This window comes from Anolis sagrei, chromosome 2 (assembly GCF_037176765.1).
Source record: "Anolis sagrei isolate rAnoSag1 chromosome 2, rAnoSag1.mat, whole genome shotgun sequence".
In the NCBI taxonomy this organism is placed as follows: domain Eukaryota; kingdom Metazoa; phylum Chordata; class Lepidosauria; order Squamata; family Dactyloidae; genus Anolis; species Anolis sagrei.
Window position 1 is genome coordinate 29,428,559 of NC_090022.1, and position 14,460 is coordinate 29,443,018.

At 37.0% G+C, this 14,460-nt stretch overlaps 1 protein-coding gene across 2 annotated transcripts in view; it reads right to left on the reverse strand.

Annotated features, from left to right (window-relative positions):
• CFAP20DC (CFAP20 domain containing) overlaps positions 1-14,460 on the reverse strand; it is a 177,580-nt gene that overhangs the window by 125,370 nt on the left and 37,750 nt on the right. For both annotated transcript variants that reach the window (XM_067463435.1, XM_067463434.1), the window contains 2 exons: positions 11,224-11,338; positions 6,591-6,747 (listed from right to left, as the gene is read on the reverse strand). In XM_067463435.1, the coding sequence (XP_067319536.1) occupies positions 6,591-6,747; positions 11,224-11,338 (272 nt within the window). The remainder of the gene's footprint in view (positions 1-6,590; positions 6,748-11,223; positions 11,339-14,460) is intronic.

Below are 14,460 nucleotides of genomic sequence, written 5' to 3' on the forward strand. Positions count from 1 at the left end.
CCTCACTGGCCCTATTGGGAGTAATACAACCCACAAAACAATTACCAGGACCCCCAAAACTTCAAAACATATAGCATCCATATGTTAAAAGGTTTTAGCCTCTGCAGTTACAAAATTTAAAACACTATGGCACTTGAGAAATGAAAAAAGTAAAGCACATAAAAAGCTCACATGTGTTTCATATCAAAATCCTTCATTTCTTAATTTGTTACCTTGTGTGTGTGTGTGTGTGTGTGTGTTTCTGGTGAAAATCTATTACAGTATTTCTAAATTAGTAATCAACAATCCTTAGAATCTTCATTACTTCAAATGGATAGGACTACTTTAGCTTTTAAATATGCCAGAGTGCTCAGAAACAATGCTGCAGCATCCTTCCCCCATTCTTGTCAATATAAGATGTGTGACTACTGACACATTTTAAACCAATGAGGTTTGTCTCAAGTAACTGATATGATCTCAGCAATGCAGACAGTAGCTAGGTTACAAACAAGATAGGTTCTGTAGGTTTGTTCTTAGTTGAATTTGCTTGAAAGTTGGAACAGCAACATTTTAAAAAGTGTAACTCGATCTATCGATCTATCGATTTATCGATCTATCTATCTATATCTATCACACACAGAGAGCATTAGGAAGGGTTAACACCCCTGTGGTTGTTTGTTTTGCAGTCTGTGCCTCTGTTCAGAAGATTTTACCACACTTTCTATCCCTGTGATATTTGGATTTTGAAAAATGTGGCTTTTGGTGGAAACAAGGATTGGTGAGAAAGCCTCAGTTGAGACACCTTTCCCCCTTGCTGACTCTTTCAGGAGTGAATTTCCCTTCTCTCACTTCCTGTTGTCTCATCCCCACTCTCACCTATAAATTATTAGTAAGTCAAATGTTTGTAACTTGGGGACTGCCTGTATATCATTTGTGTTATTTAGCCGTATATAATTTAGAAAACTACATAGGGTAACATGTAGACTGGGGTGTGTGGATGTTCCAGGTTAAGTGGAGCAAAATGGTATATACTACAGCTATGGTGCAGAAGATAATGTTGATATGAGACATGGCTGTCATGTTTTATCATTTGAAAGGCTGTCATAAGGAAGAGGGAGCAGGCTTGTTTTCTGCTGCCCTGGAAGCTAGGACTCAGAGCAAGGGGTACAAATTACAGGAAAGGAGATTCCACATGAACATTAGGAAGAACCACCTGACCTTGAGAGCTGTTCAACAGTGAAACTTTCTGCCTTGGAGTTTGGTGGAAATCACACTATGATGGCCATCCAACAGAGGCTGGATGTCCATCTGTCAGGAGTACTTTGATTGTGCTTTTCCTGCATGGGAAGGGGTTGGACTAGATGGCCGGTGTGGTCTCTTCTAACTCTGTTATTCTATCAAAGGGCTCCTGTTTGGCTCAGATAAATTAATCTCCACAAGGTGATAAAGAATGGAAGGTCTATCTTTTTAGAGGAGGGATGGACAAGACAACGATCTCAGCCCTTCTGATTCCATAAATCTTCAACTAATCACCAGCTGTTATATCTTTTCTAGGAAACGTAATTGCATATGCATGATTGCTGTTAACTTACTATTCAAATAATTTATGTATGGGGATAAGAATTAATTAGATTTCAGGGCGGAGGGGTTTTGCAATTAAAATACACTGAACAATTCGCTGGTCTCACAATTCAGATCACGGTGATTTCTCTGAAGCATCTAATATATCCGTGCTGTTCATGTGGTTTCAGCAATGACTTTCTTCTTGTCACAGTTCTGTTACATTTGAAAAACATAAAAATAGGACTAAAAGTAGATTTCTTTTTCACCTAACTATTGAGTCACTCTGAAGTTTCTCTTTGGTATGGAGAGGAAATCTGCAACTCACATCTCTATTCCAGCATGAATCCCAACACCCATGTTGTCTATCAGAGTTATAGCAATACAGCCTCTTTATCTTTTGTACATTTCATGGAATAACAAGAACAGAAATACTTTTCTTTCTCTGCTAATGATTTTAATGCATACACGAGGGGTGAGAGTTTCTTGAAACTGCAAACTCAGTCATGCATGCTACTTGACAAGCCCAGCTCACAGAGCTAAGTTGAAAGCAGCAATGTAAAAGCATATTACTACTGAACAGCAGAACTCTCCTAGATGAAACAATGTTTTGTCTAATAAGCCACAGTACTAGAACAAAACAAACAAAAGAACTTCAACTACAAAAAAGGGGAGATGCCAAGAGGAGAACCAGCTGAATACACAAATCATTCTGCATTAGCTTTGTAGCTTATAGCTTAATAAGAAAATAAAATGCTAAAACAAAATGTGAGGATACAGCTCACCCTCCAGAGTAATATCCAAAGAGATTTGCAGAATAAAATCTACTTATTCACCTGATTCCCAATTCCATGGATGGCCCCAAAGGCTCAGTCTAACTGCTCTAATCCTGATTAAAATGAATAGAAAGTTTCCTAAAGCCATGGCAAGGTAATTAGCCTGCATTGTTTCACAGATTAGAGCATTTTCCCCATTTTTAAAATAAAAACATTCAGTCACTACCACAGCTGTAAATTTATCAGCATTTCCTCTTCAATATGAATACTCAGGAAGTGCCATTTACTGGTTTCCTCCTTCTCACATTCTGGTTTACTTCTCTGAGGAAGGTGAGGAATAGTTCCCTACTTAATTTTCAATCTGATGGAAAGATTGCAGGCAGATGAACTGACTACTGACACAACAGAAGTACTCCCAATAAGTACAAAAAGAAAGTAAGAGAGCTTCTCCACCACTTCACTTCTTGGCAAAATTTTCCATTGGTTTAGAATTCAGACCTGGAATGGCCACTATTACAGAAAGACATTAAGATGTAATGGAAAGGAAATTCTCAGCCTCTAAGAATGTGTGTTTTTTGGAAACTGGTGAACAGAGCACGGACTGCAAATGCAGCAATGTACATCCTTTTATGTCTATTTAAATTTGATAATTTGTTGATTATTCACCTGAACTAGAGAGTTGATTTTGGAGTTCTGTTTCAATTTTCAGCATCTCAAATAACTGAGGCATCCACAAACTTGACCATCATACAGCTTGCCTCAACTGAATTTATGAACAATATAATAATAATAGCAGATTCTTAGAGGATCTCATTTATATCCTGCCTCAAAATCAACATATTTACTTTTCCTTCCTTTCATTTAATAGTCTCCAAGATGAAGTTCTATGAAAACTAAACTTTGTTGGTTGGTGTGATCATTAATTCCTTTTGGGAAATTCAAGGATTTAATAGCTACATTAAATCACTCCTTTAAATATACGTGCTTATGCATTCAAAAGGTAGTGGGGGAGGATTACCTTTTTGCAGCACTTTTTTACTCAGGTAGATATCCATTATAATTTTTGAAGGGTGATAAGTCCGACATGTACATCCCAATAAAGAAGTAAGAGCTACATTTTATGCTGTGGATGAATGCCTTTCGTTCTCTATTTACTGTTTAGGAAATGTGTGTTTGTTTACTTCATTCATTTCACAGTTTTGGAATGCCTTTCCTGATGAGGAGCATGGCTGTTTCTTCTTTTCTTTTGGAAGGCTGAAGGATTTAAGCTATTGATCAATTTCTCCTATTTATAACTGTCTGCAATTTGGGTTATAGTATTGGTCTGTTTTAAATTCTGTGGGGTTTTACTGTATTACACTGAAATGGATGCATGACAATATTATGCAAGCACGCTGTAGCTCTGGTGAGGCAGGGTAAAATGTTGTAAATAAATTCTGTCTTCAAACATAAATCAGACATAGAGAAGGCATCCAAATCTCCTCCTCCCAGTCATAATGGGAAATGATCCGATAAAAAACTTCAAGGCACTCACTGCCTACCCTAACAAGCAGAGATACTGCTATTCATCTTTATGTTCCTATGCCCTGTATCATATAGCATATACAGGCAGAATCCACTCCCATATCGGCCTGATTGGAAAGCAATGCTGATTCTCTTTTGCCTTCAATTGGTAAAGCACCATGTTCAGCTGTCACCCTTGTGACCACCACTCAATAAACATTTCAATATGACAGACTTCATCCCCGACCGACACATAACAAATCAACTATGTAATGGATGGCAAAAAGCTGCCTGCACAGATGGCATTTCTCTGAAAAACAAAATGCTGGTTCTTGAAAACTAGGGCCTTACAAATTCAAATCACCTGGACAGAATAAACACAAAATTAAAATGGCATCTCTACGGTATCATCTTTTTCTTAAAAATGAGCAAAGTACTTGGATCACAGTTGCAGGAATATAGCATAGGCTGAGAAAACACAGTCTGTTAAAATCAAAATACATTTGCTCACTAATGAGGACATCCAAAATTTACCACCTGGTTCTGGGAAGACTCTAATTGCAGACAATCGTCAAAATCTGTCTCCTTTCCCACTAATGGCCAATGAGGAGGCCCACGGTCGCTGACAATTCCTCATTCTGGCCAAGTGGGGATCCATTTCACTACACCTGAGAAGCAGAGCTAATACAATTTCAAGACATTTTCAGGAGCTCACTGACTGCCGTCGTCCCCTAGGTATCATCCATTGTTGCCTTCCATAATGAGAACTCTTTCTCATCTTGGACATAGTATATTCCAACTAATGGTGCCACCAAAGTTTGGTCAGGTGGTGATCTGAGATAAAAATTAATCCTGTCTGTAATATTCAGCCTTATCTGAATCCAAATATTATTGTTCTGGAATTCTGCAACTCAAAGTGCATTCTCAAGTTTGCCTCTGGCACCATTTAAATCTTTTATGCATTATCGTTTCAGATATTTATTTCTCGTGTCAGGGCATCCAGTCAATTATATTACATTTCTAACAGAACAGAGCAAACAAACAGAGAAAATACAAAAAGTGTGAGTTTGGTAGTTGATTAAATGTCCTTTGACCAGTATCTGGCCACTTGGAGTGCTTCTGGTGTTGCTGCAAGAAGGTCCTCCATTGTGCATGTGGCTGGGCTCAGGTTGCATTGCAGCAGGTGGTCAGTAGTTTGCTCCTCTCCGCACTCGCATGTCGAGGATTCCACTTTGTAGCCCCATTTCTGAAGGTTGGCTCTGCATCTTGTGGTGCCAGAGCGCAGTCTGTTCAGCGCCTTCCAAATCGCCCAGTCCTCTGTGTGCCCAGGGGGGAGTTTCTCATTTGGTATCAGCCATTGGTTGAGGTTCTGGGTTCTCTCAATCCAGAAGCAACCAGCATGCAAACCAGAATAATTTCAGATGCCATAGACAGTAGAATTTTCCTATGTTTATAAAATTACATCACTTGAGATCCTTGTTGCTTAAGATGTTACCATGCTAAGTACCAAGGGGAAAGTCTCCAAAGTTACTGTTCATCTAGGTAACACTAGGTGAGGTAAGTTAAGGAGATAGAAGATAGCAAACCCACCATATGTGTGCACCTAGATTTGGAACCCTATTCACATCAGTACATGATCTGGAAAACAAATCCATTGTTCTGATCTTTCAAAAACACAAGTCAAGACTCTACCATATTTACATTTCCACAAACAAGATCATTATGTCTGCAGTGGGCATAGATTTGTACAAGGTGACATTTTTTAATGATATTCTTTCTTGGGCAGGGAGGCAACAAGCTTGGTAAAGAAGGAAAATGTGTAAGATCAGACAGTTAGATGGGAGGAAAAGCTTTTAAATCAAGATGCCTGCTCCAAAAGGAATGTGTCACTCAGATAGAAACCTATGCAATCCTGAACATCAAAAATAGTTCCATTTGATTGGAACTAGAGAACAAGATCAAAATGGGTTCAAAAAGCAAAGCAAGAAAGATTCAAAATTTAGCCAAATGAACAGACTCCAGGCAAAGCTCACATTAACAAGCAAAAGAAGGTTCCGAGTTATTTCTGGCTAAAAGCTTCTTAAAGCTTCCTTGTGTGGAAGAGCTGGGAGGCTGGTGGATCTGAGTAGAAAGAGGGACTGGGACATCATTTCAAAGAGTAAAATTTAGCTTAGATTTTATAGAACCATAGGAAAAAATAACTAAAATATAGTAACAGGGCTAAATGTAAATATGAATATGTTGTTGACAAGTTATACGATTTTTTCCACCAATAATACTGGGAAGAGAGTTAATGTGAACTTCACCAACAACTATCTAGTTTCTTCCTCAGCTGTCTGGTTTCTAATTATGGCTAAATATTATATGGATACTCTTTGCAGCTTTCTCTCTATAAGCCACCTTGAGAAAATGATATCTCTCAGTAGAAGAGCCCTCTAATAATTAATAACAAGTTCTCTTTCACAATCCTTAATGAAATACTTAGCTACAGGTAGCTTGCCAGACGATTATTAGCAGTTTTGTATGCTAATTCAAAGATGGAACCTTTTCCACAATGCAGTTTTAATGAAGATGGTGCTTAAGTGCCTACCTACACTGCAACCACGCTTAGCTAATGTCACTGATAGCCCATGAGCAAGAGAGCTACATGACCTGTGCTCACTTTAATTGCAATGAAATAGTTTAAACTTTCCAATAATTAATCACAGAAGCTTGACAGACAAGCTTGGAATTGCAATCTAATGAAGTTCCATGAGGTCTGAGTTAACATACCTTCTTCATCAGCTTTGTCCAGGGGCTTTGACTTCAGTGTGAAGATCTTTCGCAGCTTACAGTTAGCTGAAACAATAATGCCATCCAGTGACTGGAAAACGGCTCCTTTGAATATCTCACTGGTGAATGCTACCAAGTCAATGCACAGATTACACCACTAGAAAAAGCAAAATAGGCTTTGGTGATATCCTTGCATAAGCTGCAGTAGAAATCAATATTGAAATTTGCTATCTATGATAACAATAGAGCATGTGTTTCCATGTGGCTACATCTGCAGCAGCTCCAAAACCTAATCTGAAACTTGGCCTGTATACTAAAGGTTCCTTATAAGTAAACACCAGTACTTCTTAAGTTATCTGATCTCAAATAACTTAATGAGGGTAGACCTCTTAAAATCAGCAAATTTCACATCACTACTGTTTTCCCATTTGGAAGTTGCTTCAATGGGTCCACTCTACCTGGAACTAGCAACAGTCACAGTTTTAATGCTTGCAGATAGCCCCTCTTCCAAAAAGTAGCTGTTCAATGGCATGCCACAAGGGGCCATTTTATCCCCAATACTTTTCAACATTTACACAACACCACTGGGAGAGAGCATCCACTGGCATGGAGTGAGGTGTTATCAATATGCTGATGATGCCCAAATATATTTCTCCTTGCCTTCAAAAACATCCTCAGCTAAGCATAGTGTTCCTCCTCTGAATTAATGCCCGGAGAAGGTAATGGGCTAGATGAAGAAAAACAAATTGAAAATGAATCCAGATAAGACAAATTTTGAACTATTGATTTTAATTTTAAATTTTATTAGTATTTGTGTTTTAATCTTTGTTCTATGTTTTTAATACACATAGTTTTTACTCCCCTTTTTGTTTATTCCATGTATTTTAACTATATTTTCTCAAGATGTGAAGAGGGGTGGGTAACAAATAAAATTTATGATAATGATGATGTTCACATTGACATTAGGTAACTGAGTTGGATTCATGAAATTGCTTAAGTTCCTCCAACTGCTAAATTACTCAAATTAGTTAAATTATTTAAACCAGTTAAAGCATTTAAATTGAGTTTTAAATATTTTGAGCATTTAGAGATGGCAGGAATCTGACTTTAGCATTAATTATATCTGTTACTATATTATTGCAGATAAAGTGGGATGTAAAATTTATGCTGTTGAACTAGCCTTTCCCAGATCAATGAAGTTTTTCTGTAGCTTGGAGATATTTCCTGCCATTAATATTGTTAAATATTATAAAACTTAATTGCAAGCACTCTTTTCTTTGTGCAACTGAAACCATGCTGCTTTCCCCCATACCAGCTGTGCTTGTTGAGTTGAAACAGCTGAAATGTCACTGTGTGCTGTTGCTCACAGCAATACCTTCCCCAACTGTCTGCTCACTCTTCTAAGTTCTGTCCCACCTCTATGGCTGAAACCTGAATTTTTTAGAAGACAGCAGGAAGTTCTGCAGACATCTTATTACTATGTGAAGACTTCCCCAGTACAAACTGAAGCTTTACTTATTCTGATTTTTAACATACCTTAACTGCTTGTTCTAAATCAGATTCTTTTGGCTTTACAATGATCTCACACTGATGAGAACTGCCTCCAGTTTTGCTTTCTCTTGATGCTATAAATATTTTCTTCACTATGAACTCTGACACAGTCAGAGGCACCTGTACCATCAGTCACCTGACCTTTTGTGCCAATCTGAGTATCATTCTCGCCTTCTGTGACCTGCGTGCTTGTGGTCCTGGGGGAGCTAATTAAATTAATTTTGTTCTTTGCTTGTCACTTTCTTTTCTTAGAAGCCAAGTGCAAATCTTCCTTGTCACCTTTCGAATCCTTCTGCTTCTGGTTCTTTTTCACTAATTCACTAACTACAGAAGCCACGACTTACTGTGCAGATCATTTTAGATCACCCAATTAAGTCTTAAAGAGAGATTGATTAAAATAATAGTGTGATAGAGGGAGAGAGAAATTAAAAGCTTGGCTTGGATAGGCAGGAGAAACAAAACTGAATGGAGAGAGCAGAGTCAAGGGTCTCAATTGATTTGATATTTGGGGACTCCATTGGGTTGGTACAAGGAATTAACTCACTGGTTGTGAGTTGCATCTTAAATCTACACTTTAATATTACTTTACCACTACAACAGCAGTAATTTGGGAAAATCTGTCAATACTCTACTGCTACATGTGCTTCAAGAACATAATCAGTACTTTAAAGCAAAATAAATTACATATGGTAAGCATATTGTCATATTAAAAGAATAAAAACACTATCTAAATTGTATATATGCCAAAACAACATTGATAAGTGTTAGTATGTGCTGATGGAAAACACTGCTACACTTATGTGGGAAATGACTTGTTGAAGAGCAACATAATGGATGTTAACCAAAAGTTTAAAGAAAAACAATAGTTACTGTTGTTTATCATACATTAATTTCAGAACAATGCAATTGGTATTGCCACTTTTGAAATGCTCTCTAGCATTGCTCTTTGTTTTAATCTGCCCCTAGGAATAAATTAACAGTACCAAAAAAAGGGTATGTAAAACCATTAATTATGTAGACCCAGCTAAAAGAACTATTCTTCCCCAACCTATTTAAAACTTGTGGTAGAAAGGTAAAAATAGAAGAAAACTATTTTGGAGAGACGGTAACGGGTCAGATGAGGAACAGACAAAAGCAACTGTGAAGGGCAAATAGAATACTCTATGCTTGGTTGTGGAAGAGTAGAGATCCCTTTGGTGAACAGCTGGATACAAAACCTATTTGCAATGGCAAAAATAGATTAACTATGCTAATAAAAGAAAAGTCAACAAATTACTTTTTGAAAGACTGAGAGCCATTTCTTATATTTTTGAGGGAGAGTAAGATTGGAATAACTTTTGTGAGGTTTGAAAATTAACTCTTGCTCACAACAAAGGAACACAATGATTTATAAAGTTTATAGAATCAGTGGGAGTTCATATAAATTTAAAACTATATCACTAGTAGAAAAGCCGGAAGTCAATTTTTATAGTTTAGGTGTTTGTATTTGCTGATTGTTTTCATAATTTTAGTTGTATTGTTTTTTAAAAGAAAATTGTGTTCATATCAAATGCAATAAACACATTTGTTCATATCAAATTTAATAAACATGAATAAAAATATTTTAAAAGGTATGAAGTTAAGCAAAATAAGTGTAGGTTAAGCCAACACTATACAGAAAAATAACAGGCACTTTGATTTAACAAAAGCAAAAGAACCCTGCTTCAGCTATTAGAAAGCTGATTCTTGCTCCACAAAACATGGGTTAGTCAGGTTGAAAATCTTTTAATTGAGGACTTAACACAGGGCCCTTCCACACAGCCATATAACCCAGAATATCAAGGCAAAAAATACCACTATATCTGCTGAGGCACTATGTATGTGTCATTGTAAACCGCTTTGAGTCCCCCTGCTGGGGTAGAAAAAGGTGGGGTATAAATACGGCAAACAAATAAATAAATTAAATATATTCCCGTTCAAAGCAGAAAAGGTGAGATTTTATTCAGCTGTGTGGAAGGGGCATCATTTCATTTGAGACCTTCATAACATTCTGCTAGCCTTATGGACTAGTGGCCTAAAGCAGTGTAATGGCCCATAAGCAGTGCAATGAATTTCAGGAAATGGAACTACAACTGACGAGTTTGGATCATGATTCTAGTTATGAGACGCCACTGAATGTTTATTACTGTTAAATTGTTTAATTTGTTTCTGTGTTAACTGTTTTTAAGTACCTTGTTGATGCCGCATTGAATTTTTGCCTTGATTGTTCGCCTTGTTTTTGCTTGTTGTAAACCGCTATGAGTCGCCTTAGGGCTGAGAATGGCGGTATACAAATGAAGTAAATAAATAAATAAATTACAATGCTAGCTGCTTTTTCAATCCTCTGTGGTAATCAGAGATATCAAATAGGCTGGCACAGTGGTATTAGACAAATATCTTTCTCTCTCACTTGGAGATGTTCTTTTCAGAGAATGAGAGTCACAGTGTTATGTCCTAGATAGAAAGGTCTGCACTGGAGAGGAAGAACTCAAAGGCATTCTTGATAGCTTTCCTCTGAAAATATCAAAGCAGAGACTGTGTCTTCAGGAGAGGATTTATCTCCCATCCCAGAAGAGAGGGGTTCAGACCTATCCTTGAGCCCCAGTCCCAGAAGGCATCTGAACCTGCAAGATACCAGCGCCCAGCCAAGGTGAAGAGCAAGGCTCCAATGAAGACATCTCAGGAGTGATTTTTCATTTAATAGCTGAATGTGTGAAAGTGTTTCCCAGATGTCACTGCATACAAATACACTTTGCTTCAGTGTTTGAAGCTGAGAACATGTTGCTTTATCATGCCTTGTTCACTTGCTCCAGCATTATTTGAATTCCTTCTTCACTGATATTCCAGTAACCTGCTCTTGCTACATTCAACAGCTCTTCTGGATACTCCTTACTTTGACTGATGTCAAGGTAAAAATCTGCACATAAGAATTGTGAGAGTCAAATTCCAAAAAACCTAGAGGGCCGAAGTTTGCCCATGCCTGTTATAAATAAAGGAGTGTTGCAATCCAAGAGAAACAGGGACCGTAAACTTGTATTCTAAGAAAAGTAAGAAAAATACTTACAATTTTGCGCTTAATCATAAACAGAGGTATTTTTGCATGTAGAGGTGTCACAGACAATTCCTTATGGATCGTTGATAAATACAATCTTCTTTTAATGTTTCCCAAATCAGTTATCCTGTAAGAAAAACATAAGGGTGCAAGGGAATAGAGGTAGATCACCATCAATTCAATAAATCACTATCTCTCAGTAACCACAGAAAACTATCATTCATATGCAGAACCTTTATATCAAGGATAGCAAGTGGTGAATTTAAGTATTACCTTTTTTTACAAGATAAGTAATAGGATTTCTCTCTCAAATTCAAAGTTAGTGGCTACAAGCCTGAATGTATAAAATCACTTTACATGCTAATTTTATTTCAGTGCTCTGTACTCTTCACTAGATTTCCATAGCACTTCAACCTATGAAAGAATTCAATTTATATGAACTGAGAAGCCACTAGCCTTTAATAATCATGCTTCTTTCAGCTCCTTAAGCCTGTGTTATCTTGGAACAGACTGTCACCCCACTAAAAAGAAAATCATTATAAGCTCTCTTTTTTTAAAAAAAAATGTACCTGCCATTTTACACAGACTCTTTGTTCATTTAAAGATAGATACACCAGTTTCACTTCTTGAGCACATACCTCCAAATCGAAATTAATAACAGTCAGATTTGTTGCTAACTATTCAGGTGATTCTTCCAGTGAAACTCAGGATATTGAATTTAAACATCTCTAATAGATTTAGACTACTGTGATGTGATGTTGAGCTTACCTCAGATTGCTAAAGAGATTTCTTTGTATGGTCAGCTTCTTATGGTTTGCAAAAACGTGGTTATTGTTGTTATTATCATTATGTTTGTTTATACTCTGCTTTTTCTCTCCATTAGAAGACTCAAAGTGTTCAAGTTGGCTTAATTTCTCTATAATTTATCTCAAAGTGAGGTATATTATCTCTATAATATACCTCACTACTCCTCCTGAAGGTGCATTTTTAGACTTGGAAAATAATTTATTTCCTATTTTATTGATCTGCACACTGGTAATTCCTGTTGCCTGTATTTTCTCTCCTTAAGGGAAAAAAGTTTTAAAACAACATCAAACTTTTGCCCTTTAAAAAGTGCTTTGTTCAATTATTCCTTCTATTTCTGATGCTAGGAGTATGAATAGTGACCACTCATGACATCATTCATATGTCAGCAGGCTTGGGGAACCCCAAGACTTTCAAAAATATAAACATGGCAGCAGAAAAATCACCTACAAGAAGCACACCTGAGATGGTTCAGTTTCAGGTCTAAGAGACCTCAAATCACTGAACTGTAAATCTTTTTACGAATATTATTGTTAGAATCCTTGATTAAGTAAACATACATTTTAAATGTTCAACCAAGCTTTTAGTTCTGTATAGGTGTGATGGTAACTGTTTCAGAAATATAAAAATGGCAGCAGAAAAATCACCTACAAGAAGCACACCTGAGATGGCTCAGTTTCAGGTCTAAGAGACCTCAAATCACTGAACTGTAAATCTTTTATGAATATTATTGTTAGAATCCTTGATTAAGCAAGGATTCTATTTTAAATGTTCATTTTAAATGTTCAACCAAGCTTTTAGTTCTGTATAGGTGTGATGGCAACTGTTTGTGTGATATATCAATAGAATGGTGTCCAAGCTCTTTGGTAACTTTTAAAAATTAAATTAAACCATTGTTTAACTAAGGAGAAGGGGGAACAAGGGCTTATGTACTCTTAGGATCATTTTTGCAGGACTCAAACACCCCTAAAGCGTGGGAGGTAAGTTTGACACTTTTTACTTCCTAAATGAAGTAACTCTGAAACTGACCATGACAAATTGCTAGGGTAGGAGTGGGTGGTCATTCAAGGTTTGGGACAAAAAAGCTGATTAATTTTTGGAAGGATGCTGCTTTTCAAAAGGCTTCCTAACTCCCATAACAGTTGCCACTTTCAGGTTTGAACCAAGTGTGGGAATGTTGCAATCCTCCAAATATTTATTAAATGTATTAAAACATTTATATCTCACCCTATATTAGAATGGCATGAATAAAGTCCAATAAGACTAATATGAGCTATTTAATTATTTAAAATGTAAAGAAACAATGTAAAACAGCTCAAACAATGTCACAATTAATATAATTTTGAAAATATGTAAGCTACACCCATGTATAAGTCTAGAAATTTTGATTAAAAAGTCAACTTAAAAACCTGGGTCAACTTATCCATGGATCAATGCAAGTACTGTATCTCAATTCTTATACTGTACATTATCTTTTATTAAAAAAGGAACCATCTTTTTCTCTGAGTAGAAGGATAAAAGGCAAAAGCTTAGTCTACCATGGGAGCACCTAAAAAAAAATTGGCTCCTTCTACTTTCTCCACAATAATAATAATAATAATAATAATAATAATAATAATACTTTATTTATACCCCGCTTCATCTCCCCCAAGGGGACTCGGTGCGGCTTACATGAGGCCACGCCTATCAATACAATACAAACAATATAACACAAAGCCAAACAAAACCAAACAAAATACAAAAAAATGCAAAAACAATATAATATACAACACAGCAATATAAAACCAAGTATTAAAAACACACAAGATTTCACTGGGCAAGGCCAGATTAAAAATTTAATTTTTTTAAAAAAAACATTGGGATATAGGACAGTGTAAATTGTAAGGAGGGGGACCTGAGAATGAGGAAGGATTTCATTGCACAAACCATAAAATAAAGTGCTTCTAAGGACATTTTGTGCAAGATATGGTCAGGGAGTGACTTACATTGAAATAGCCAGGTTTTCAGATTCCTCCTGAAGATTGCCAGTGTGGGGGCTTGCCTAATATCTCTGGGGAGTGAGTTCCAGAGCTGGGGGGCCACCACAGAGAAGGCCCTCCCTCTCGTCCCCACAAGTCGCACTTGCAATGTGGGTGGGAGCGAAAGAAGAGCCTCTCCGGAAGATCGAAGAGATTGTATGGGTTCGTAGGTGGAGATACGGTCGCGCAGGTAGGAGGGTCCCAAACCGTTCAGGGGTGTGTAGGTCAAGACCTGTATGGCTCAACCTGGGTGGGAAAATTGTGGTGGCATTGCGCCCCTCTCCCGCAGAATTATTTATTTTATTTATTATTTATTTATTTGCTTTATTTCTATACCGCATTTTTCAGCCTAATTCGGCGACTCAATGCGGTTTCAATGAGAATTACTCTCTACTTATCCACAGATCATATCAAAATCCCTCTACTT